General features: G+C 35.6%; 1 protein-coding gene across 8 annotated transcripts in view; it reads left to right on the plus strand.

The window, feature by feature from the left end:
• Nucleotides 1–27,853, plus strand: part of LOC136834265 (prolyl endopeptidase FAP-like) — a 191,917-nt gene that overhangs the window by 147,872 nt on the left and 16,192 nt on the right. For 7 of the 8 annotated variants that reach the window (XM_067096611.1, XM_067096614.1, XM_067096615.1 and 4 more), the window contains 8 exons: nt 4,608–4,701; nt 15,756–15,957; nt 16,431–16,525; nt 20,430–20,504; nt 20,807–20,859; nt 21,753–21,964; nt 23,868–24,019; nt 25,962–26,062. In XM_067096611.1, the coding sequence (XP_066952712.1) occupies nt 4,615–4,701; nt 15,756–15,957; nt 16,431–16,525; nt 20,430–20,504; nt 20,807–20,859; nt 21,753–21,964; nt 23,868–24,019; nt 25,962–26,062 (977 nt within the window). In that variant the 5' untranslated portion in view covers nt 4,608–4,614. The remainder of the gene's footprint in view (nt 1–4,607; nt 4,702–15,755; nt 15,958–16,430; nt 16,526–20,429; nt 20,505–20,806; nt 20,860–21,752; nt 21,965–23,867; nt 24,020–25,961; nt 26,063–27,853) is intronic. The other variant, XM_067096617.1, reaches the window with a different exon arrangement.

The raw sequence follows: 27,853 nt of genomic DNA on the forward strand, positions 1-27,853 counted from the left end.
CGTGAAAGTAGGCAGTTCATGGGTCAACCGGTTTTTTATATTTATTTCATGCCATTCACCTTTAATCTGCGGAATTCTTTTGCTGCCTCTGTTTTCCTGGTTCGTATAATCTGCCTCTTTTTAAGAGCTGGGTCTCTGCCTCTCTTATCACTTCTGAAAGAGATACAGTTAAGATAATCATATTCCATTTTACAAGTCTTCGTTTACTTAGCTTTTTTCAAAGGCAAAAATTATATATTGATAATATAGATTATCAGTATATATATATTTAATATATATATTTATAATATATATACAAATGTATATGAACATATATATAATATATATATATATATATATATATATATATATATATATATATATATATATATATATATATCTTTCTCTTCTTCCCAACTTGTTCCCATTTTTATATGGGGTCATATATATATATATATATATATATATATATATATATATAGCACTTGTTGGTCTGGGCATGAATAATACCCTTTACTTGCCCAGGTCGGATAAAGGACAAGAAAAAAAAAAATGGAAGAAGAGACAGATCCGCCTCTTACAAGAAGAAAGAATATAAGAATCTCGATTGCCTTCGTTCTACTCACCGATTCTTCTTCCGTGCCTCTTCAAGTAACCCACTTTCTTCCAGCTACATTTTCTTTACCCAGAGAAGAAAAAAAAAAAGGAAAAACGAAAAGAAAATCGCGGCCCCCGAGTCCCGTCGAAGCCACGACGGAGGAAATCGGAGGCCTTGAAATTGTTTCTTTGGATATCTGAAGGAGAAGCCGAACAAAACTGTCAGCAATTTTTGGGCTCCACTTCGGGAACCATATCTCCCGACGACAAGCTTTAATCTTTTTTTTTTATTATTTTTCCGCGCGATTTATCTGCGTTTGTGGTTTTCGAACGTCCAGCTTTCTCAAACGTTTTGTCGTTCTTCTACTAAGTCTTCTTTCAAACGTGTGTTTTGCGAGTCCTGCGGTTCCTTTGTTGTTCCGTAACGTCCTTTATTTAGTCCGCTGTAAATCTGGACTATTATCGTGACTGATACTGTGTATACTCTTATGTAAAGTTCAAGGTCCTAATTTTATGCGCTAATATATCAGGCCGACTGACAGGCACCGACGTAGGCACAAATATAACAATAAGTCGAGGGTCATGCAAAAATCATACATTTATCCGAACACATAATGCGCTAATGCGTTTACGATCGGCATCTCAGTGCGAACATCGTCCATTCCGCCTGTAAACAACAACAAAAACAACGGTGGGGAGACCCTTCTCTCCCCCCTCCTCCAAACTTCCAGTGTGTTGGAGGGACCTATCCCCAGCCCCGGCCCTCCCACTTCAATGTGTTAGCAACTGGGGCGATCGTCGTGAGCGTGAATTTGACTTTCCCCCAAAAGCAGGGAGTGGCCCAGCTCTGACGTCACTGTGACGTGCGGTTCTCACGTAAATTACCTCCACCCTCTTGGACGTGAAAACAGCCGACAAAGCACGCAGATGTTTTAGATGCTTTGCTCGCTAAACTATGTAGATATTTCAGGTAGTTTACTTCTTGGAGTGGGTGGATATTTCGGGAATTTTCTTCCCTAGATTATGTGGATGTTTCGTGCGGTTTATTTCTTTTGACACGTGTGTTTTTTCTGGAATTTTCTGTCCTGGAGTTTGTGGGAAGAAATTTCTGTCCAGGAGTGTTGGTACTTCAGAGGTTTTTTTCTTATGATACATATGTAGTTCTGGTATTTTTTGTCCTAGAGTATGTAGCAAGAATTTTCTGTCATAGAGTATGTAGCAAGAATTTCTGTCCGTGAATATGTTGGTATTCCGGACAGTTTCTTTCTAAAGATACGTGTGTATTTCTGATATTTTCTGCCCTAGAATATGTAGCAAGAATTTTATGCCCTCAAATATGTAACAAGAATTTTCTGTCATGGGGTATGTGGCAAGAATTTTCTGTCCGTGAATGTGTTGGTATTCCGGACAGTTTCTTTCTTAGGATACATAAGTATTCCTTATATTTTCTCTCCTAGAATATGTAGCAAGAATTTTTTGTCATAGAATATGTAACGAGAATTTTCTGTCCAGGAATGTGTTGGTATTTCAGATAGTTTCTGTCTTACGATACGTATATAATTCTAGTATTTTCTGTCTTAGAATATGTAGGAAAATTTTTCTGTCATAGAATATGTAGTAAGAGTTTCTGTTTTGAAATATGTAGCAAGAATTTTCTGTCCACAGAATATGTAGCAAGAATATTCTGTCACAGAATATGTAGCAAGAAATTCTAAAATATGTAACAAGAATTTTCTTACCTGAAATATGTGGTTATTTTACATGGTTTCTCTCTCGAAATACGTAAGTATTACAGAATTTTCTGGCCTAGAATATGTAGCAAGAATTTTCCATCGTAGATTATTCAGCGAAAATTTTCCATCGTAGATTATGTACCAAGAATTTTCCATCTTAGAATATGTAGCAGAATCCTCTATCCAGTACTATGTAACAGAATTTTCCGTCCTGAAATATGTAAAAAGAATTTCCTGTGCTAGGCTATCAAGAATTTTATGTTCTAGAGTTTGTAGATATTCCTGTAGCAACATTTTTCTATCCTAGAATATGTAACAAAAATATTTTGTCCTAGAATATGTAGATATTTCATATCGGTTCCTCTTCAAAATATGTAAATCTTTGTCATTTTCTGCTCTAAAATTTTATCTTGTTCACATGGCTTTTTTCTTTAGATGAGTGAATATTTCATTTTTTTTTTCTTTTCTAAAATTCGTAGATACGAAAACATACAGACTTTTCATTTATTCACCCTTCATAAGTAGACAGACAGCCTACATTTTTTGCTTTCTTGAAATGTGTATACATTTCATATTTCTCTGAAAATACGGAGATATTTAACTCATTTTTTCCTAAAATATATAGGTGGGTAACGGTATTTCTAAGATGATACCTCTAGATATGTAATTTACTAAATTGTATAGACATTTCAGATATTTTCCTCTTATAAAATTTGTAAGTTCTAATATTTTTTTGCTGTAAATATGTAGAAGTGTAACGTTTATACGTATATATATACATATATGTTTGTAGTGTGTCTAATATATATATATATATATATATATATATATATATATATATATATATATATATATATATATATATATATATATATATATATATATATATATATATATATATATGTCTATGTGTGTAGAGAGAGAGAGAGAGAGAGAGAGAGAGAGAGAGAGATCCAAGATCAAAGACGATGAATGACTGTCGTATTCCATTCCAAATCATTCCTGTTTACAACCAGTAATGCTGTAAGTAGAATTTGATTTTTTTTTTTTTTTAGAATGCGCAATTACTGTTATGGCCTAAACCTCGTTATATTTTGACTGAGTTACCAAAGTTTCCTTAATTAACAGGAGTTGTTGACCTAAACCGGAAAGATAACTCAGCAGGATGAAAGAAGGATGAATCTAAGAAAGAGTGGAGGGCATAGCAGGGAAGGAATGATAGGATGAATAGGATGAATAATAATTATCAGTATAACTAACCATTGTATCTGTTTAATTCTATATATATATGTGTGTGTGTGTGTGGGTATATTATATATATTATATATATATATATATATATATATATATATATATATATATATATATATATATATATACATGTATACATATACATATATATTATATATACTGTACTTATAGTTTATGTCTATAAAAATAAATATATATAACATACATACATACATACATACATACATACATCGACCCCACTGCCACCATTGAAAGGTGTAGCAAACCAAGATGGGTACCGTGGCTGAGCGGTACAGCGCTCAGCTCACGTTTGCCAGTTCTGTGGATCACTCCACGGCCTAAAGCCCAGCGGTCCACCGAGTTGCAAATAAACTGAGACACCAAGACTTTCGACTTTCAAGTGTTCTGAAGATGATTGTGATAACGGTCGAAAGGTTTGGTATCTCCTGTAATTTTTGTGTGAGGATTTCATATATATACATACGAGTATATACATCTATTTTATTTATGCGTTATATATATATATATATATATATATATATATATATATATATATATTATATATATACTGTATATATATATATAGATGTATATATATATATACATATATATATATATATTACACTGTATATATATAAATAAAGATAAATCCACACAAAGGAAAGGGAAACATTGATGCTGAGGCCTTTCGACTGTCTGAGTAAAGGACGACAGACAGTCGAAAGGCCTTGCAGCACTCCAGTGTTTCTTCTTCGTGGATTTTATCTTTATTTATATATTCATCACGTTCCATATTTTCGTGATTCAGTTATATATATATATATATATATATATATATATATATATGTGTGCGTGTGTATGTATAATTGTGTTTGTGTGAATAGTAGATATAGACGCATGTCTATAACAGTAGATCAAAACAATTTTAGCCATCCTTTGTCCATTTTATACACACGACGTTTCGAGTTGACGACGATGTCACAACACATACCCGATACTTCGTATTGATCAGATGCAATAACTCCACTTTCCATTTCTCGTTGCCAGATGCAAAATGATGGCCAACAGCATGGAGCAGAACGACTGGAAGATACCTCCGGACAACACCATCCAAGTGGTGGACCCCATGGGAATGAATGATGTGAGTCTAACCTTTTAGATTCCATTTTTATTTTCTGTGTCTTGTGCTTGTTTATTTTAGTAAGGGGGGTCGATTGCACGATGGGAGATGTAGAGTACTGTCACTAGCGATGGCGGGGAGGGGGCCTGGGGAGAGTCAGGTGTCTTGGGCTATTTCAAGTTAAGTTGGGTTAGAGTCCAACCTTTATTTATTAATTTTTTATTTTCCGTTTTTATATTTTTATTATTTATTTTTGTAAGGGTTTGAGTGCACAATGGGGGGTGCATCAGCACTGTGACTGGTGATGGGATGCCTGAGTTATGGGGTGAATGAAATGGGTTAATGAAACTTGGCTGTGAACAGGTTGTTAAGTTAGAGTTCAACCTGATTTTTTCTGTTTTATATTTTCTGTTGTTTATTTTTGTAAGGATTTGAGTGCACAGTAGGGGGTGTATCAGTACTGTGACTGGTGATGGGGTGCCTGAGTTATGGGGTGATTGAAATGGGTTAATGAAACTTGGGCTGTGCCAGGTTAAGCTGAGTTAGAGTCCAACCTTGATTTTCTTTTAATTTTTATTTTCTGTTTTATATTTTCTGTTGTTTATTTTTGTAAGGGTTTGAGTGCACAGTAGGGGGTGTATCAGTACTGTGACTGGCGATGGGGTGCCTGGGTTAATAAAACTCGGGCTATGCCAGGTTAAGTTGGGTTAGAGTCCAGCCTTTGTTTCTTTCTTTTTTATTTTCTGCTTTTTAATATTTATTTTTTGTTTGGGGGTCAAATACACAGTGGAGGATGTAGCAGTACTTTCTCAAGAGATGGGGGGACCTGGGTAGGGGGCGAAGCCCCCGGTTACGTCAAGAAATCTTGGTTTTGGGTTTTGCCATGTTTAAGTTGAAATTTTATTTTCTGTTTTATATTTATTTATGTATTTATTTCTTTTTGTAAGGAGGTTGTGTAAAACGTGGGTTGCAGCTGTACTGTCACTGGTGAAGGGGGACCTGGGTTAGGGGGCGAAACCCCCCATAAGTAAAGAAACTTTGGCTATGTCCTGTTAAATTGGGTTAGATTAGGTTATAATAAGATAAATGCTTAGTGATTCCCCCTTTGTCCACTTCTTCAATATACAAATAACTGCTTTTCATGTTTTTAATTTCTCATAAAGTAATACCCACGTTTTATTAATTATCTTCATTATTCCTCTCCATTTTCCCCTTTTGTACTTTTGCTAATTTCATTAGTTGATGTTATGCAGTTATTAGTGGCTGTGTCATGCACCGTGCCTTTTTTCATGCACTCATGCCCCCTTCATTTAATTTCAGGCTAACGTTATTTCTCTTTTATGCCGTTCTCGTGTTAGTTAGCATGTGGCTGCTCTCTCTCTCTCTCTCTCTCTCTCTCTCTCTCTCTCTCTCTCTCTCTCTTTGTGAGCTCACGTCACATGAGACCCTTTGATACTTATGCAAGTAAGAAAAGAGACTGTCGCTTGGTTCTGTGCACTCTCTCTCTCTCTCTCTCTCTCTCTCTCTCTCTCTCTCTCTCTCTCTCTCTCTCTGTTATTTAACTGACTGGAAAAGCAAGTTATTTAGCTGTAGAAGTACCTGTTAACGGGGAACCCAAACCATATCCGAAAATCTAGACGTTATCACCTTTGACCTTTACCTCCCAGACTCTTTGTTTTCTAACTGGTCGCTTCTTTCTGTATTTCCTATTATCTTCTGTAATCTCTTTCAGATGAACACGATACTCTTTCAAGCTTGAATTTCAAGCCCATGGGCCCTGCAGGCCTGCTTCATAAGTATAGAGTTCATCTCCTGAATAATAATAATAATAATAATAATAATAATAATAATAATAATAATAATAATAATAATAATAATCGACGCCAGAAAGTGAGACCCAAGTTCGGCCATTTGCTTGGTTTGAAGGCTAACTACTAGTCCACCAAGAAAAATGTTTTTGGAAAGGACACCAAAAACATACAGAATTCACCAAAATCCACCTTAGTACCTAAAAAGATAATTTTTTTTATTTTCTTCATGGGAAGGACACCGAAACGAGACGTGTCTCCCAATTCTAGCAGGATCAAGTTTAAGACGAATTGATACGCTTGGAAAAAGGACTGAACCGGGCTCATTAGTCCAAATTAAGTTTGTTCTCCGCCATTGAGATGGTATCAGATGATGCAATATCGCGCTCTTAAAGCCCCCAATACTGATAAAGAGACAACAACTTTCGTTATTGGTCACAAACAGCATAATCTAAGGGTGTGTCCGCATTGCAGTAAAGCATGTCATAAACACACGCTGGCAACTGATCGCATACGTATCATGAACAGGTTGAAAAGAAGTCAGCGACTGTAAGCGGAGATCGATGATCAAAATTGCACTGGTTAGTAGTACCAACCAATAAGTCGTTGACTTGTATTTAGCCTGTTTGTGATGTGTGAACGATAAGTTTCTGACGTGTATTTATAACATATATAACTTTAGTGTGGATGCAGTTGATATATATTACTGAAGTGTGGCTGCAACTTAACGCATCATAATTACATCTTATAAGAATACCTGAATGCAGTTTTTCTCAATAAATATTTTAATGTGCAATTTCATGGGTTACTACTCCGTTGGCGTGCTATCAACATGTTTATTGTAGTCAGTCTAAATAGGGCAAGGTCTCCAACATACATAATTGTGGCTCTAAAAGTAATGATATCACACAGGGACATTCATTGCCGGGAATCATTCCGCTGAACTGCAACAAGTAGCCAGTAATGGTGGCAACATAAATTCGCGCATATTGTGGTTGCATGACACAGTTTAATGAACCCCAATTTCGCCACCAAATTTGGCTACTTTGTGCTGATTTTGACTCGAGATGCAAAGCCAGGCTGTCGTGACGTTGCCTTGATCGGCGTGAAAACATTGAGAACAGAACTGTCAGTAATTTAACGGAATTATTTTCGAATGTAGGTCGTACTGGAAAATTTTCGTTTAGCAGATTATACGTTCTTACTTAAAAATGTTGAAACGCGAGATGCAATCTCTGTTTTCATATATCCTTTGTAATGTGGCATACGTTTAACATGTAGGTGAAGTTAATAGGTGTAAAAATATTGGAAGTGCAACTTCTTTCGATAATGCACGTAGTGACTCATATGCTGTTTCTTTAATCAAATTCCCGATTAAAGAAAGACAAATGAATCACCTTTTGCAAAAACTAGACTTTTGGAATGAGGTCAGGACCACTTCTCATTCCTTTCAGAAGAAGGAAAGGACTCATCAGATAAGTTTTTCTGCCACACCTCTCTGGGAATAGGATTAAGCTTGAATCCTTTGCATGTCCTGTGTGCTAGTCCTCCAAGTCTGCTCTTTTGCAGTTTAGCAGTGCAAGAAATCTTTAGTTATGTAAGAACAGTCATGAAAAGAGGACCCATATGAAAACAGTTTATACTAAAAAAAAAAATTAATGGGTGATAAGTTTGGTTCAAGACAATTCTGAGCCAGTGTCATAAAGGGTTGAGGAGGACGATAGGACTGATATAGATCTCTGAACGCTGACCACCCAACAGAGAAAACCAAGTTAATGGTACGTGACACTGTAAGACAGCCTGTTTTATACTGACGCACCTCAGCATAAGCAGCTTTGCCAAAAAAAAGACCTCTCTGAAGTAACAACTGTTACTGTACTGGGGAAGTGGGGAATCTTCACCTCAGACAGTTTTGTCTGGGACAATTTTGTATACAAGATAAAGATCCCAGGTGGCTTCTGACATCGAGAGTAGTAGAAATTCTCTTGAATCATTTGACATTAGTAGCTTCATTTCTGTAGACAGTGAAAACCTTACGATCAGCTGTATATGACATGCTGATATCTCTAGTCTGTGATCTCTTTCATTGTCTGTTGAGTTACTTATTATTCCCAACAGTGGTAGTCGGCTCTAATTGCATTCATCTCCAGGAGCTGACTGAAACCTTTTGCTGACGTTTCATTACTTCTAGGAGGTCAAAGTGTTGTAGATAGTCATTAAATCCTTGCAATAAAATGGGCTCCTTGTCGCCATTTGTAATTTATGAGGGCTGATAAAAGAATAAAAGTATAAAATATTAATGACCAATTACTTTCTCTCTCTCTCTCTCTCTCTCTCTCTCTCTCTCTCTCTCTCTCTCTCTCTCTCTCAGTTTCGCCTTTGGTTTTTAGCTCTTGAATCTTTTTTTTTTGTACCGCTTAGATATTGTCCTCTTCGTATGCATAATTATTCGCTTAAGTAGTGTCATTAAAATTCATGATTCGCCATAATTTTATTTTTGAAATTCGCTGATGTTGCCAAAATCTTCCATGTTTTCCTTTTTGAATTGCTTAAAGCAAGACTGTTCTTACTTATTTCTCATTTATGCAGAAAATATCTTTGACTAAACTGCACGTCTCTCTTTCTCTTCTCTCCGTTCTCAGTTCTCTATGAGTAAGATTTCCAAGAGAGAGAGAGAGAGAGAGAAAAAAATTCTGCTTATCTTTCTTGAGTTAAACGTTTCTTAATTACTGGAAGTTGAAGTAATAAAAGCAGACATGACTTAAACAGCAAATTTACAATAGGTTAGAGCTCTGAGATAATGCACAGAGAATCCTGTTTGAGAATGACTTTGAATTACTTTTTACATGCCAGTGGGTATATTCATTCATCCATGGACTGACTCTAAAACAGTGGTTCTTAACCTTTTTATTACCACGCCCCCTCTGAGAGTTGGTCCTTTCCTCCAACCCTCCCCCCTACCTCTTGCATCTATGAGTAAAATTCCCTCCCAGATTTAAAAGGAAAATAAAAAAAAAAAGAGAGAGAAGGGGTGTTTTTATTCTTTTAGGAATGAATTAGTGAGATACTTGACACTGCTTCTCAGCGACTCTTGTTAAGAGAATAACGAATATAATTAGAGAATTTTAAATTTTTCACTAAGGCACGAGCCCCCCTTGGAAATGCTGACGCTCCTCCTCCCCCAGGTTGAGAACCACTGCTCTAAAATATAGGGAATTGACGGGATTTAATTCTTTTAGTTTTGCGGGGATGAATAATAGCAGACATGACTTCGGAAAGCAAATTCACATTTGTATTGAGATGTTGCACAAATAATCCATCACATGTTTGTTTGACTGTGAATCACTGTAATGTACTGTGGATTTATTCATTCCTCCATGGCTATAAACTGTTGAGAATTTAGGGGATTTACTCACTGGTTCTGTGGGATTGTTTGATTTATCTTTTGAAAACCAGGATTTATTCATTCCTCCATGGGCCTGATCTATAGAGGATTTAGGGGATTTACTATTTATGGTTCTATGGGATAGTTTGAAATACTCTTTATACACCAATGGATTTATTCATTCCTATATGGATTTAATCTAAAATATGGGGAATTTAGGGGATTTACTCTCTTGTGGTTCTGTGGGGTTTTTAAGTTCCTCTTTTTATACCAGAGGATTTATTCATTCCTTCATGGCTATAATCTATAGGGAATTCAGGGGGGTTACTCTCTTATGATTCTGTGGGGATGTTTAAATTACTAATTATATAACAAATGGATTTATTCATTCCTCCATGAATTTAATGTAAGATATTGGGAATTTACGGGATTTTATTCTTATGGTCCTATGTGGTTGTTTGAATGACTATATACACCAAGGGATTTATTCATTCTTCCTTGGATTTAATGTAAGATATAGGGAATTAACGGGATATACCAGCGAATTTATTCATTCCTCTATGGATTTAATTTGAAAATATAGGGAATTTACGGGATTCAGTTCTTATGGTCCTATGTGGTTGTTTGAATTACTATATATACCAAGGGATTTGTTCATTCCTCCATGGATTTAATGTAAGGTATACATAGGGAATTTACGGGATTTAATTCTTATGGTCCTATGTGGTTGTTTGAATGACTATATATACCAAGGGATTTATTCATTCATCCATGGATTTAACGTAAGATATATATATATATAGGGAATTAACGGAATTTAATTCTTATGTGGTTGTTTGAATGACTATAACAACAAGGGATTTATTCATTCCTCCATGGATTTAACGTAAGATATATATAGGGAATTAACGGAATTTAATTCTTATGTGGTTGTTTGAATGACTATAATAACAAGGGATTTATTCATTCCTCCATGGATTTAACGCAAGATATGTATATAGGGAATTGACGGGATTTAATATTTATGGTTCTCTTGGGTTGTTTTTCAAATCGTCGCCTCGATTTGCACCCAGGAAAACTTAAAGTACATTGACTACCTGGTGGACGGAGAACAGTTGAAGGTCGGTATTACATAGTGCTTAAATAGAAGGTTAGGTTTTAGATGGGCCTTCTCACACTGAAGTGTTTATTTTCTTTATTTTTTTTCATATATATATATATGTCTGTTATCACTCGCCTTTCTTATAGAGTTGTTTTGTTTCCAGAGAGCCTCTGTGTCACTTGTTAACAGCAGCTGTTTCAAGGTCAAAGAATCGTTTTGTTCTTTCTTGACTAGAAAAACTTATATTTGTTTATTTTCTTAAGTGATGAGGACGAAAATCTGTACGATACATGAATGAGTCAAGGTTATAAGACAGTTCTTCGTAAAAGGAAAGTATTGGAACATTATATCAAAACGTACTAGGCTTCGAAAATTAACTCTTGTAGGCAATATTTCTCAAGTTATTTTTATCAAAACGCCTTTAAGGATAATCACACAACTGGCTTCACCGAGTCAAGAAGAAAGAAAAGATAATTTGACCTTAAAATATTATAACCATTACTTTCTTGCCAGTGATTTTTTTTTATCTCCAGTAGCCTGTGTCAAGCTGTTTAAACCTCTACAGGCACCTTCTATGGCAACACTTATTTTGCATTTGTAATTTGATTTGATCATCACAAGCACTTCTTAGCATTATTTTTTTTTCACCTTCACGTTACATGTATACAAGTGTCCTCGTCGTTTAAAAATAGATTTTGTCAGCTGAAAATACCCAAATGGAAATTATGTAGGTAAAATTTAGAAACATCTTGCGACGTCATAAAATGTGACCTTCCTCATTGTAAAATCCCTTCTGTACAACATACCCTACATTGTGCTCGATTCCTGTTTAAGAGAAATTTGTACCCTATATTATTACGTACTGGAGGCTTTGAATTTGACTAAATTATCTGGTTCCCTTTAAATATCTTCACAAAATTGTAGCTGATAGAGAAAGAGGGACAAATTAGGGACTGGACGTGTACGAGATTAAGCAGACTGAAGTGTTACAGTAAAATGACAATGTAATGTTGAACTGTTGGCAAAAGCAAGAAGGGGAGATTAGAACAGAGAGCCGTGAAGATAATTCAAATTGATTGGGAGGGGAGGAGGTGTTGCGCCATCAACAACACCAGTTCTTGAAGAGGTTAGACGGAAAAGTAAGAAATAAGTTTACAGGGAGTTTTACTAAAGCCATAAGCCTGCAGTCTGGCTAAGAGAGGCCTATGCTGAGCTCTCTCAACTGTTTTAGTCATGTAAAAGGTGACGAAAAGGTTTAAAAGGCCCCATTGAGTGAATGACCAACATCAGTCAGAAAGGAAAGGCCACCAGTAGACACTGATTCGATAGAAAAGAATTGGAGCTGTTTTAGGTATAATTCTTAATTTTTTTTCCAGTGGTTAATTTTGGGGAAGATATTTATTTGCCGCCAAAATTTTACAAATCGTTTTATTTTTAATAACACCTAGTTCTTGGACTCTCTCAGTAAGTTGAAATAAAGTTGTTAAATTAAGTAGATATATAAAAAATACCAATAAAGTTATACAGATATTATCAAAGTAGTAGTGGCAGCAGCAGCAGTAGTGGTAGCAGTAACTGACAGAAATAGTAGTGATAGTGGTAGTAGTAGAAATAGTAGTAATAGTGGTAGTTATAGGTACAACAATCATGGTAACAACTTGCACCCTTTCGTGCTTATTCAAGAACTTCTTGTTGTGATTAATGCTTGGTCAAAGAAATTTAGCGTCTGTAATTACTTCTATTTTCCATTTCTTAATCGCTTACAGAAAGTTTCCTCCGCTCTAAGTTTCCAGTAATAAGAAAACCCCTGCTTAAGACAAAGGAATAGTTCTGTTTTTTTTTTTTTTCTCCCAAATGCATGGAAAGGTTTTCCAGAATTCCATGGAGACCTTGTTTTCCCAGATTTCATTGAAACTAATGTTTTCCAGAATTCATGGAGATCGTGTTTCCCAGAATTCATGGCAACCTTGGCATTCCAGAATTCATGGAGAACTTGTTTTTCCAGAATTCATGGGAACCTTGGCTTTTCAAATTCATGCAGAACTTGTTTTTCCAGAATTCATGGGGATCTTGCTTTTCTAGAATTCATGGAAACTTTGTCGTTCCATAATTCATGGAAATCTTGTTTTTCCAGAATTCAAGAAAACATTGTTTTCCAGAATTCATGGAGATCGTGTTTTTCCAGAATTCATGGAAACCTTGTCTTTCCAGAATTCATGGAAACTTGTTTTTCCAGAATTCATGGAGACCTTGCTGTTCGAGAATTCATGGAAACTGTGTTGTTGCATAATTCATGAAAATCTTGTTTTCCCAGATTTCATGAAAACAGTGTTTTCCAAAATTCACATAGTCTTGTTTTTCCAGAATCCATTTAATCTTGTTTGCAGAGTCCATGAAAGCATTTTTCTTATTTTTTGGCAAAATTCTTGGAAACCACGTTATTCCAGAATTCATGGGAAGTTTATTTTTCCTGTAATTGGTGGGGAAACTTTTTTCTGGAATTAATGGGAACCAATCTAGCTGGTATTCATGGGAAACTAGTTTTTCTAGAATTCGTGAAACTTCCTTTTCCAGAATTCATGAAAAATTGGTTTTTCGCAATTTATGGGACACTTGTGTTTCCCGAATCCATGTCACTTCCATGCTAACTTTGTTTTCCAAATCGCTCCCCTCCCCCAGTAGATTTTTCCCCATAGTTTCATGGAACCTTTTTTCCAAATTTCCAGCGAGCCTTTTTTGCGAAGATTCCAAGAAAAATTGCTATTTCTAATTTTTCTGGAAAACTTATTTCTAAAGATTTCGTAAAGCAAAGCTGATTTTTCCAAATTTTCAAGGAAACTTATTATGAAACGATAAAAAAATAATTACATAATGACTTTTTATTTTAAGTTCCAGAAAAATTTTTCTTAAATTCTATATATTTTATGCTGCAAAAACTCATTTTGCTTCGATATCCAATAAAAAAATTTTCACAAGTTTCAGTAAACTGCTTTTTTTACTAGATATATCACCATTTTTCATTACATCGTAATACTTTTCATCAGAATTTCAGAGAAAGTCTAACATTTTTTTCATAAACGAAATCAGGAAACCCTATTCTAAAAATTATACAATTATTTTTCCCTGATTTCATAAAGTTTTTATTGACAAAACTTCAGAAAAACTATTTTGACCAGATTCTGCGGAACAGATAAAAAAAAAAAGAAACCCCTCATTTTTTCAATACCTTTTTTTTTTTGTCAAAAACATCGCCAAAAACCGATTTTCACAAAACTCCAGGACAAACTTGACGCAGGCTAAACTAACACCTGTTAATGTATTGAAACTGTTTGTTGAGTGCTGCTGCGCTGGCTTCTGTAATTCAACTAAATTAGCACTGGCAGCAAATATAATATACTTAGGTAAATAATTTATTGTATGTGGCATCATTAAAATGAAAAAAAATTAATTATTATTCCTGAGACAGCTCTCCGGAGAGGTCTTTCGGTATCATTTACAGCAAAGGCATCACCCCCGCGAACCTTATGAAAAAATCCAAGTCATGTATTTATAAATATACAAAGACATAATTAATACATGTTCAACAAACATACCTGTATTTGACAAAATAGCAGCGATAAAAATAAAAAGATTTAAATAAAGTTTCGGTATGATTTCCTCAAGAATGAATAAATTTCTAGCGATCTGACTATAAATCAATATTGTGAGAACAAGAATTTTAATTGGTAATCAAATTATTGTCTTGCTTTTTTGACCAATATGCTGTGTTGAATTTTGGCTCGTGTGATGACTACCAGATTTTAACTTTTGATGAAGTTTTTGAAGACTAACTGACGAATGAAAGCTGATGAATACTGATGAATACTACATTATTTTTTCCTCCTTTTGCAATGATAAACAGTAAATGGCAATGTAAAACATTAACTTTGGAGGATTAGAGAAAACAATGAGAAATTCGAATTTATATTGTAATGTATGTTTTCTAGCTTATTATTTTCGCCAAGTTATTACAACGCTACTTGTTGTACCTTTATTTTATCAAGATAGGTGAATGATTAAAGCATCTGACAAAGACGAGAAAAGTCTAGAAAACACTTTAGAAAACATTTATTTTATGTATTTTTGGTAAATGATAAATATCCGAATGACTTTGGACGAATTAAAAAAATGAGAATTACGAAAATTCAAGACACGAATTTTTGTGTGTTATTTTTAAATTATGAATTACCAGATTGTATGGAAATTTAGAATAACGAGATGAGGAATCAAAAAAATGCAAAAAAATAAGTGTTTCAATTTTTGTAAATGGTAAACCATGCGATTGACTTTTACAAATCAGAAAAATCTGGAAAACCAAGACAAGTTGGAATTCTATTTCAGTTTTTTACTTGTAAATGGTGCAAAAACTAAAAAAAGAACGAGAAAAAATAAATTCATGGAATTTTGGTTTTCATTTATCTGCTTTTTAATTTGAAAATTATGAGAATACAAAACAGTTTCAAAACCAATTTCATTGCTTCATTTTAGTAAATGATAAAATAAAAAACAAGACTGAAAAATGAAAAATAAAAAAATATATTCAAGCAGTTGATTTCAAATTCTTTATTTTTGATTTTAAAATATTAAAATACAAAACCACTTCAAAATCAGATGTCATTGCTTTATTTTAATGAACGATAAAATTAAAAAAACTGAAAAATCAAAAATGAAATAAAAATAAACTCAAGCAGTTTATTTTAATTTTTTTCTATTTCTATACATAAGTCGTCCCTTCCTGCAGAATGATGCCGAAGGTACAAAGAGGAACTGGCCCGGCATCTTCATCTCCCTGGGCATCATCGCCTTCGTTCTCCTGATGGTGACGACGGCTACCTTCATCGTCGGCGAACCCCCGCCCCCCTTCTATGGCAGGCGGTTGCTCATCAAGGACCTGGCCAATCCCGACCTCATTGCCTCGCCTATGGGCACGCAGTGGGTCACGGGTAAGGGCCCGTAACCACGTTCTCTCTCTCTCTCTCTCTCTCTCTCTCTCTCTCTCTCTCTCTCTCTCTCTCTCTCTCTCTTTCTTCGGCAGCTTACTTAAATTGAGAATCGAAGGCCCAAATTCTCTCTCTCTCTCTCTCTCTCTCTCTCTCTCTCTCTCTCTCTCTCTCTCTCTCTCTCTCTCTCTCTCTCTCTCTCTTGTTTTATCAATGACTCCAGCGATTATTTTCACTGATTATAGTCTGCTGTGATGGCCTCTCTCTCTCTCTCTCTCTCTCTCTCTCTCTCTCTCTCTCTCTCTCTCTCTCTCTCTTTGTGGGCCGATTCCTTGTAGCATGTTCTGAAAGTTTCGAAGTCTTCCGGAAGAGGAACAAAGTATAAGTTGAACAAGTCTCCAGTAGGCTTAAAAAGACAAATAAAGAATTTCCTCCAGTCTTAATCAATATAATATACTCCATGTTTCCTCCGCCAGGCAAACAGCTCGCCTACCAATCGGAGAATGATGGCATCAGATTGCTCAACATCGACACAGGCATCAACATCACCCTCGTCACCAACATAGCTTTAGTGAGTGTCATTTGTTTTTCCTGCTTGTAGATTAGTGTCATATACCGTCACCAGTATGGCTTTAGTGAGTGTCATTTGTTTTTCTTGCCTGTAGATTAGTGTCATATGCTCCTTCTGGTGGTTAGCGGAGATCATGAGTTAGTTAATGATTGTGAGAAGTTCTAAGTGTTTGTTTGTGAGTGCTATGTGTTGTCTTATTTAGCGAATGGCATAAGTTTTATTCGTTCGTTAATGGATGACGAAAGTTAATTTTTTTAAGTTGATATGTTTTGTAATCTCTCTCTCTCTCTCTCTCTCTCTCTCTCTCTCTCTCTCTCTCTCTCTCTCTCTCTCTCTCTCTCTCTCTCTAGTAAGTGTTTTTTGTAAGTTGAGATGTAAGTGTTGAGTAATAAGAGAGAGAGAGAGAGAGAGAGAGAGAGAGAGAGAGAGAGAGAGGGGGGAGATTGCAAAATATTAAATGGTGTCTTGTTAAGCCTAAAAATAATTATGCTTAAGGCAAATACTAGAACATCTTTAAGCAATATTTGATTTATATCCGATAGGTATCCCGTCAAAGTATTCAATTAAGAAATGTGAAACCCCTTTATTATTTTTTTAGTAAGCCATCCCTAATACATTCCCCCCCAACGAAATTAACTAATGCGTTCATGCAAGCAGCAGTTATTACTGGGTCACAAGACCTTCAATGCAGCACGGAGCGTGTTGCAGATAACACGCTCTCTAATATGACTTTAAAAGCCCTTGCAGCCCCGTGCATGTTAACGTATTAGCAAAGGGTGGCTTTCATTATTTGTGTATGCTTGTTTGGGCGCGTGCATGTTTGTTTTTGAGAGAGAGAGAGAGAGAGAGAGAGAGAGAGAGATGGTGGGAATTGTGGCTTGTGAGTAAAAGATTTCGCTCATACTTACATGTGTGGGAATATTCAATTTTTTGCAGTAAGCGCGTGCGCAGATGAATGCAGGAACTTTGAACCGTTTTCTACGATCGAATTTTGATACACATAAGTGTGGGAAGACCAAGTCGTTGCATATGAGCCAGTTTGTATTTGCTGTATGTAACTGTATCAACATTAATATATATTTTTTTTTATGAGATAGGGCACGTGGATGTTAAGAGATGGAAGAGTGAATTATTTTCCACGTAATTGTAAGTAGGGGTATATTAATTCATTATGTGTGTTGGGGGGAAGCATATTTATATGTAGGTGTGGGAACATTAAATAATTTTCTGCAGGCGAAGGGGTTGTTCATAAAAGCATAGAAAAATTAAATCGCTTTATAGGACCGACTTTTTGGGCATTTACGTTGTAAATATTTAATAACTTTCTGCAGGCGAGCATATGTATTTTATATGTAAACGTAATGAGTAAAAAATGCGCCGAGGTTTCTTCAGCGCAATCGAGTTTTCTGTACAGCCGCTACAGCGTATAATCAAGGCCACCGAATATAGATCTATCTTTCGGGAGTCTCGGTATAATGCTGTATGAGCCGCTGCCCATGAAACTTTAACCACGCCCCTGTGGTGGCCTGTCAAATATCGTTGCCAGAAGCACGATTATGCTAACTTTAACCTTAAATAAAATAAAAATTACTGAGGGTAGAGGGATGCAATTTGGTATGTTTGACGATTATAGGGTGGATGATCAACATACCATTTTGCAGTCCTCTAGCCTCAGTAGTTTTTAAGATCTGAGGACGGACAGAAAAAAAGTGCTGACAGAATAAAGTGCAGACGGACAGACAAAGCCGGCACAATAGTTTTCTTTTACAGAAAACTAAAAATTATAATTTTTCCCGAGCGAGTTAGTACATAAGTGTGGAAAAATTAAATCATTTCTTACAAGTGAACTTGTTGACAAATAAACAGGATATACATTAAATCATTTTCTGAAAGGGAGTGAGTTTCCTGATAAGTGTGGGAACATGAGACAATGTTTTCCACGAGGGAAGAGTGTGCCTGTATAAGTGTGGGAGCACTGAAACATTTCGAAAAGGGAGCAACTGTGAATATAAGTATGGGAACAGTAGAGCAAGTGTGTGTGTTTGTGTGTGTGTGTGTGTGTTTTAACTTTAAGGCCACAATGAATATAGAGTACTATGGAGTCTATTAATAATTAATGAGAAATACATATGTTTTTATCTATCTATCTATCTATCTATATATATAGATAGATAGATAGTTTGACCATCTTCAAGAAGGAAACCATTTCTATCGGATATTAGCCCCGTAGGGGGGATAGTGCTGTCAGTGGACAGTGGACTTCATGCTGTGCAATGTAGGCATTACTTAAGGTTCTTTGCAGCGTCCCTTCGGCCCCTAGCTACAAACCTTTTCATTCCTTTTACTGTACCTCCGTTCATATTTACTTTCTTCCGTCTTACTTTCCTCCCTCTTAACAATTGTTTCTTAGTGCAACTGCGAGGTTTTCCTCCTGTTACACCATTCAAACCTTTCTACTCTATTTTCCTTTCAGCGCTGAATGACCTCATAGGTCGCAGCGCTTGGCCCCTGGCCAAATTCTATATTCCATTCCTATCGGATATTAGCGTCAATTTTGCAATTTCGGGTATATTTTTGTAATATTTAAACCTCGCTTTCATGCGGGTAAAATTTAGTGTTCTATATCTTTTTTTTTTTTCAGTGGATTTGAATTCCTTTGAGCCACTAATTAAACGACAAGAAAAATTACTGTTATCGACCAACTCTCAAACAAAGCATATTCTTTCATGGAGAAAACTACTTCACTGATGAGGGAAAAGCTTTATAATCTGTTCAGTGATTTGATATTCTCTTAGTGGTAATTGTGTTTTGAAAAGGCGTTTTTATTGATTTTCAATTACAAGAGGAATTTTGTAATTATGTACATATCACGACCGTTATTTTTCTAGATTTATGTCCTCACTTTGGAAATAATTACTGATACAGTAAAGTTTATGTGGTATTTCAGTCCCTAGAAAAATGTCTTACTCTACCGTAATATTCCGTGTACGTCGCTAATTTAACCAATGACATTCAGACTTAGAATGCCTGTCTGTGAATATGACTGTAATATCCTTTTGGATTAGTGCTATTGAATATTGTAAGACCTTGTTGAGTAATAAGCCACAAATATGTAAATGAGAGATTGTATTTTTTCACATTACAAAGGAGGTTAAAAAAAAAAAAGAAGGGTCTTTCGGCCGTTTCCACAACAGTCCTCTTCAGCCGTTGTGCAAACGATCGAAAGCTTTTTTTTTAACCTCTTTTGTATTTGAATATGACATTCACTGACAGGCATTTCAAGTCTGAATGTCATTGGTTAAATCAGTGACGAACACAGAATATTACGGTAGAGTAAGACATTTTTCCAGGGACTGCAATACCACATAAGCTTTACCGTATCACTAATTATTTCCAAAGTGAAGACATAAATCTAGAAAAATAACTGTAGTGATATGCACATAATTACAAAATTATCTCCGGTCGCAATATAGTGATGCACCATAGATTGTAAGACGTATGATATGCCATTCCTGTTTATAATGCCACTGAATATTGGAAGACCTTGTATAACACGTAGTTCCTTTTACTTGTTTCTCCTCACTTTTACTTTTTCTCCTCACTTTTACTTTTTTCTCCTCACTTTTACTTTTTTTCTCCTCACTTTTACTTTTTTTCTCGTCACTTTTACTTTTTTCTCCTCACTTTTACTTTTTTTCTCCTCACTTTTACTTTTTTCTCCTCACTTTTACTTTTTCTCCTCACTTTTACTTTTTCTCCTCACTTTTACTTTTTTCTCCTCACTTTGACTTTTTTTCTCCTCACTTTTACTTTTTCTCCTCACTTTTACTTTTTTCTCCTCACTTTTACTTTTTTCTCCTCACTTTTACTTTTTTTCTCCTCACTTTTACTTTTTTCTCCTCAGCATCAAACAGGAGCCGAAGAGTTTTCAGTGTCCCCAGATCTGCGTTACGTTTTACTCGTCCACGACACTGTAAAGGTAAGTAACAACAACAGTTGTAGTTACTAACAATACAAAAAAAAATAACAACAACAGTTGTAGTTACTAACAATACAAAAAAATAATTCCCATTGATAAAAGCGTTTTTGTAAATATTCCATGTCATATGTGACATCACCTTTCCATAATATTTTTTATATAGACAACATTTGGAAACCAGTTCATTGGAAGGCTTTGTATTTTTGTCGTTATCGAAATAATGAGAAGAAAATCCATGTCATCTTACAGACGTTTCTTTAATGATTTTAGTTGAGATAAAGTAATTCTTTTTTTATTTTCAGGGTCGGTTATACACTAAAACGGCAGAATACAGCATATATGACGTCGAAACTGAGTAAGGATTTGCTATCAAACTTTTGTTATCGTTCATGTAATTCATAACAGATTTATGTAATCCCGTATTGTAATGTGAATGAAACTGCCAATGCAACAAGCTTTTCTTTTTAAAAGGTTAGGTTTAAAGTTTGAATTATATGAATTATATACTGAAATTATCATTTTGAAATTTATAGGGAATCTGACCCCAGTAATTTTTTTTTTTTTTTTTTTTACTAAAACGAAGGTCACGAGCATTTTCGATGATTAGGTTAAGAGCGATCCTGAGTCATTTCTCAGATTAATGACTGACTATTATTCTGCCAAATTGACACAAAAATGTGCACATTTCAGTCCAATTTCTACTCCATAATTAGGCTAAGACATTAAACTTTCTTTTAATAACAGGTCTGACCCTTTTTTTTTTTTTTTTTTTTTTTTTTTTTTTTTTTTGCTAGATTTACGGTTTCTTGTGAGTCAAGTTTGGAAACCAAGTGTACTTATTACCGTGCAGTGATTTATACATATTTTCATAATTAAGTCAAGACATTAGACTTGCTGTTAAGAGCGATTCTGTCCTATTTTGTCAGAATTGTGATTATTGGTGATTCCACTCAATTTGTCATCAGAGTAATATTATTTATACTCAGACTCCATGCCGTGATTAAACCTAAACACTAAACTTAATATGAAAAACGATTCCATCCTATTTACTAGATTATGATTGGGATGCTGGTGTACTATTTAGGTATTATCATTTTTATCTATTTCCTGCATAATTATCTTGACAATTAAAACATCTCTTTCCTACTTACCAGATTGATTTCCGACCCTACCTTTCTATTTTTTTTCTTTTTTGACGAATCTCTGCCATGATTTTTTGATCCACGGTAAATGGTTCGTCTCCTTCAGCCACTATTACCCGCTGAAAATCTTCCGTAGCGAAGTGGGCCAACCAAGGTACCAACACGCAGCCTGGATCGGGGAGGAAGGCTCGGCCCTCGTCGTTGTCAACGAAAACAACGTCTACTACCTCCCCTCGCCGGGGGCCACCCCCACCACCCTCACCAACGACGCCAAACCCAACCTGTTCTTCAACGGAGTGCCGGATCTCCTCTACGAAGGTGAGCCCCGTGGTGGAGGGTAGTGCCGCCAGTGCACCTCACGCGGTGCGCTGTAGGCGTTACTTGAGGTTCTCCGCAGCGTCCCTACGGCCCCTAGCTGCATCCCCTCTCATTCCTTTTACTGTACCTCCGTTCAAGTCTCTTCCATCTTACTTTCCATCCTCTCCTAACCATTGTTTCATAGTGCAACTGCTTTGAGGTTTTGCTCCTGTTACACCTTTCAGACCTTTTTACTCTCATTTTCCCTTTCAGCGCTGAATGACCTCATAGGTCCAGCGCTTGGCCTTTGGACTAAATTTCCTATTCAGTTCCATTTTATGAAGGTGAGACCTACAGACCGGTGTCGTCTTTCTTTCATAGCGGAGTATTATCCGAAAAGGATATTACTTTAAACAGTAGGATATAAATCGACTCGTGATGTCCAGAATAAGGACTTTTGACAGCGTACCACTTTCTCTTGTAAATCTTATTCGTTCTCATATCCTTAATCCTGTTGGCACTTCTTCCGCTCCCTTTACTGTTAAATTTACTCTCCTCTTACTATTGATCTTCGTTTCTTCATTCTCTTCACTGTCGTATTTACTCTCCTCTTACTTTTAGTCTTTTTTCCTGATTGTTAAATGTTATTATATTTACTCTTCGCAATGCTAAATATTTGTAATTACTCTCTTTCCTTTTCCTTAATTCTTTTTTTCTTTATTGCTAAGTGCCTTTATTTATTCTCTTTCCTATTACTTTCATTAATTTTGTCTACATTGCTAAGTGCTATTTTATTTACTCTCTTTCCTTTTCCTTTATTCTTATTTTTTATTGCTAAGTGCTATTTTATTTACTGTCTTTCTTTTTATTTTTATTACTTTTTCTTCATTACTAGGTGCTATTTTATTTACTCTTTCCTTTACTTTTCTTTTTTTTCTCATTGCTTAACATTTTTTAATAGTCGATGTGAAAGAATGGATTCAAAGGAGTTGATAATATACTGGCCATCATATATTCCTATATGTTTCCATTTATTTTAGCAGAATATTATCCTAAAATGGGATCAGGGTAAAACTCAATTTGTTTTTTCTTGAAAATAAAAAAAATCTGGCTGTGATAAGCTGCAATAGTGCCAGTTATTTCAGTGCCAGTGCAGTGACCCCATTTTCTCAGTGCCAGTGACAGGGTTCTTATTATCTCTGTGTCAATTAAAGTGACCCTATTTTCTCCACGGTAATTACGCTGACCCAGTTTTCTCATTTTGGATTACAGGGACCCCATATTCTCCTGGTCAGTTACAGTGACCTTATTTTCTCCGTTAATTACAGTGACAAAATTTACTCCTGGTCAGTTACAGTGACCCTATTTTCTCCATGTAAATTAAAGTGACCCAATTTTCTTTATTTAAATCACAGTAACCCCATATACTTCTGGTCAATTACGGTGACCTTATTTTCTCAGTGAATTACAGTAACACCATTTACTCCTGGTCAGTTACAGTGATCACATTTACCCCTGGTCAATTACAGCGACCTTATTTTCTCAACGTCAGTTACAGTGACCCCATTTTCTTCATGTCAATTACAGTGACCACATTTTCTTGATGTCATTTACAGTGACTCCATTTACTGAATGTCAGTTACAGTGACCTCATTTCTACCGTGTCAATTACAGTGGCCCTATTTCCTCCATGTCAGTTACAGTGACCCCATTTCCTCCATGTCAATTACAGTGACCCAGTTTTCTCAGTTTGAATTACAGTGACCTCATTTACTCCTGGTCAATTACAGTGACCCCATTTTTTCCACGTCAGTTAAAGTTACACTATTTTCTCCACGTTAATTACAGTTACCCAATTTTCTCAGTCAATTACAACAACCCCATTTGCTCCTGGCCAATTACAGTGACCCCATTCTCTCCGCAGAAATATTAGCGCAGGGCCACGCCGTTTGGCCCAGTCCCCGGGGCGACTTCATCGCGGTAGCCTCCTTCAACGACTCCGGCGTGAGGGAGTTGCCGGTACTCCAGTACTCCGACAACCTCTACCCAACCGTCCATATACTCAGATACCCAACGGTGAGTTGCAAAGGGAACTGAAGTCATTCAGAAGTCCTGACATGTATTTAAGGATATTTGTGTATGTTTGTACGTGTGTATGTATATTTTGTGTTTTTTATGTGTGTAAGTCTCTCTAGATGAGATCGACATCCTAAGGCCCTTTTAGCCATCCTGGCAGCGGCCCATCTCAGTCGACTGACCACCAGACACAAAATACGCTGCTTAGGTCAACAGAGGCAAAAGGGATTTTTCAGGAAACGGGTATAAATACCCTAACCCATTCCACCCTCTGAGGGGATCGATCTCGAGGCTTTCGCTGACGAGGCAATGTCGAAAAAACTGTTAACTATTATTATTATTATTATTATTATTATTATTATTATTATTATTATTATTATTATTATTATGGAGGAAGCCTAAAAGGTCATTTACTTGCATACCTGAAACTGCATAGAAAAGAATTCTTATCTATGTGAGATTATAAAGGTAAACAAATAATGAACAAAGTCTTGTTTACTTTCTCCCGTGTTGGCCGCCCGATTCATTAGATAACTTTATTTGCCTCATCGTGATGTTATTCATGTTTCTCGTGTTGATGACCTAATTCTTTAATCACCTTTATTTTTCTCATCTACACATTAAATATTTTCCTCGCGTTGATAAACTCCATTTGAAAATTAACTTTCATGTTCTAATTTGTTGTTAATGTTTTCATCACGTAGTGACCTAGAGTCGACGCATTTTAAGAATATCACTCGGCAACGCCCACATCCTCCCCACCCCACCCCACCACCCCAGCATAACCCCCTCCCCTCTTTCAAGATAGCACTCATAGGGCTGGCAGCGCTTTCCATATAGTGAGCCGAACTCGGAAGATCATGCAAGATTCAGAGATCCTTATGCATTGAGAGGAGGGATGGCATCTAGTACCACCCCTACCCATTCCCTTGGGATGAGCAAGGTGCAGCGGTCATTGACTCACAAAGAGAGAGAGAGAGAGAGAGAGAGAGAGAGAGAGAGAGAGAATTACTGTTTGTTGTTGTCGTGAAAAGGAAACTTTCAAAAGTATGTTGATAGAACAGTTGTACAAAAATAACTTCCAATTTACAGGTTCTAGAGACTCCTTTAGTACCTGAATGAACGCCCTTTCGATGTTATCGGTGTCATAGCCAAGCAGCAATTGATATCGCATGAGAGTACGGTATGATAATGTCATGCATTATTGCGGTGCCAGGGAAAGGGGGCGTGGCCGAGTGATGTTCTTAAAATACGTCGACTTTAAATACCAGTAATTATTCATTCAGATCTAGTAAACGAAATACCTTCATTGATTTTGTACTTATTAATATTTTCCTTAGGGGAGATGCACTTACTCCTTATTTACCTCCTTATTTTCCTCATAAAGGACAAATTGACTTATTAACTACTTCCTTATCTTCCTCGTGGAGGATAAAAATTACTCGTTAATTACTTCTGTATCTTCCTCGTGGAGGATAAAAATTACTCATTAATTACTTCCTTATCTTCCTCATGGAGGATAAAAATGACTCATTAATTACTTCCTTATTTTCCTCATGAAGGATAAAAATTACTCATTAATTACTTTCTTGTCTTCCTCATGAAGGATAAAATAACTCATTAACTGATTCCTCATTTTTCTCATTATCTTCCTCACAGAGGACGAACCGACTACTTAATCATCTTATTTTCCTCATGTATGACAAATGTGTGTCATGAATTACATAATGAGTCTCATGAATTACATCCTTATCATGAAGAATAACTCATGAATTACTGCCTTGTCTTCCATGAATCACTCTCTTTTTTCCACCATGAAAGATAAACAACCTCATGAATTACTTCCTTATTCTCCTCACGTGTGATAAAACGTCTCACGAATGACCTCCTTAATTATACCCTCCTGAAGGACAAACTATAACTCTCTGTTGACCCTCGGCAGGTGAGCACCCACATCCCGGAGGTCGCCGTCTGGATCTACGACATGACAGCGAAGTCCTTTCAGAAGAGGACGAGACTCCTCCCTCCGTCCCCGATAACAGAGTAAGCTAGCATTTTTCGCCTCTTATCGATTCTCAGGAGGTTTTTTTTATTAATTTTTTTTAGCTATTTCATGACTCTTTCTCCTCTCTTATCCTTTTGGTAATTTAAGAGAACCTCTTTCTCGAGAGTTATGTAGCCATTTAATGACTCTTTTTTCCTTTTATCCTTTCTTGAGAGTTTTCCTTTTTTGCCATTTAATGACTCTTACTCCTCTTTCCTCCTTTTGGTACTTTAAGAAAACCTCTTTCTCGAGGGTTTTTTTTTTGACATTTAATGATTCTTTCCTCCTTTCCTCCCTTTTGGTAGTCTAAGACAACCTCTTTCTCGAGTTTTTTTTTTTTTTTTTTTTTTAGCCATTTCATGACTTTCTCCTCTTTTATTCTTTCTTGAGGTTTTTTTTTCCATTTAATGACACTCTCCTCTTTTCATTCCTGTTGGTAATCTAAGAGAACCTCTTTTGCGATGGGTTTTTTTTTGCCATTTAATGAATCTTTCCTCTTTTTCTTCATATTGGTAATGTAAGAGAACCTCTTTCTCGAGGTTTTTTTTTCTAGCCATTTCATGACTCTTTTTCCTCTTTTATCCTTTGGGCAATTTGGCATTTTCTTTCCATTTTTTCATTCCTTTTTGGTAATTTAAGTAATTTAAGAGAAAAAGGTTTGTAGGTGCAAATGGGGTAGGTTGATTTAGTTTTATAGGAATATGTTATTGTAAATTTAGGAATCGTTTGCATTGGAGTGGTCATTAAGGAAATATGACTTTGGAAAATAAACCACTTTATAAATAATTATTATATATATATATATATATATATATATATATATATATATATATATATATATATATATATATATATACATATATATGTGTGTAATACATATAAATATCTATCTATATATATGTGTGTGTATGTATGTATATACACACATCATACATATATACAAGCATAAATACATACATATATGCAAACACAGGCGCACGCACACACAAGTATATATACATATATGTAAATATACATATAAAATCAGATATTTGATCAATTAAGGTAAGTTTCTCAAGGTATAGACTCACATTTGTTTGGACGAAGGGCCATTGTCAAATTCAATCTGTAAGTTTTCCTTCCTGTAATCTGATCAGTTCGAAGCAATTACCTGGATAATCATTTCATAGTTTAACCAGACCATAGAATCCCATTGGTTTACCTGAAGGGGTTGTTCTTAAATGATGGGGGGGGTGGAAGTTGAGGCAAGACAGAGTTAAAGAAGCTGGACAGCGGGTTGGGAGGATACCTAAGATTATCTCCAGCTTTGAGAGCTCGTGAGAATAACACCGGTTGCTCGGGGAGAATTGCCTACAAAACGAAGAGTTTGTCATTCGACGTGTTTTAGTGGAAAATAAACTAATCATCAGATTTTATACGATAAATTCAAGCAAGTGGATTTACCCTTGATAACTCATCATTCCAGCTATTGGATACTCCATAATTATTGCATGCATTCCACTTCAAGCATACAATCTGGCCTCATAAGCTTAACAAATATGTATTTTCTCTTAAGCATTTTTATCTTCTAGTGGGAAGAGGACTCTCCCTACAGGCGAAATATACATGAAATATATTGTGGTTTATTCATAAGGTTTATACTTTCTTAGCCTTCCAGTTGTTGCACACATACACTTCCCTGTATCCATTATATATATTTATATTTATATATATATATATATATATATATATATATATATATATATATATATATATATATATATATATATATATATATATATATATATATA

Source organism: Macrobrachium rosenbergii, chromosome 53 (genome assembly GCF_040412425.1).
Source record: "Macrobrachium rosenbergii isolate ZJJX-2024 chromosome 53, ASM4041242v1, whole genome shotgun sequence".
NCBI classification, from domain to species: domain Eukaryota; kingdom Metazoa; phylum Arthropoda; class Malacostraca; order Decapoda; family Palaemonidae; genus Macrobrachium; species Macrobrachium rosenbergii.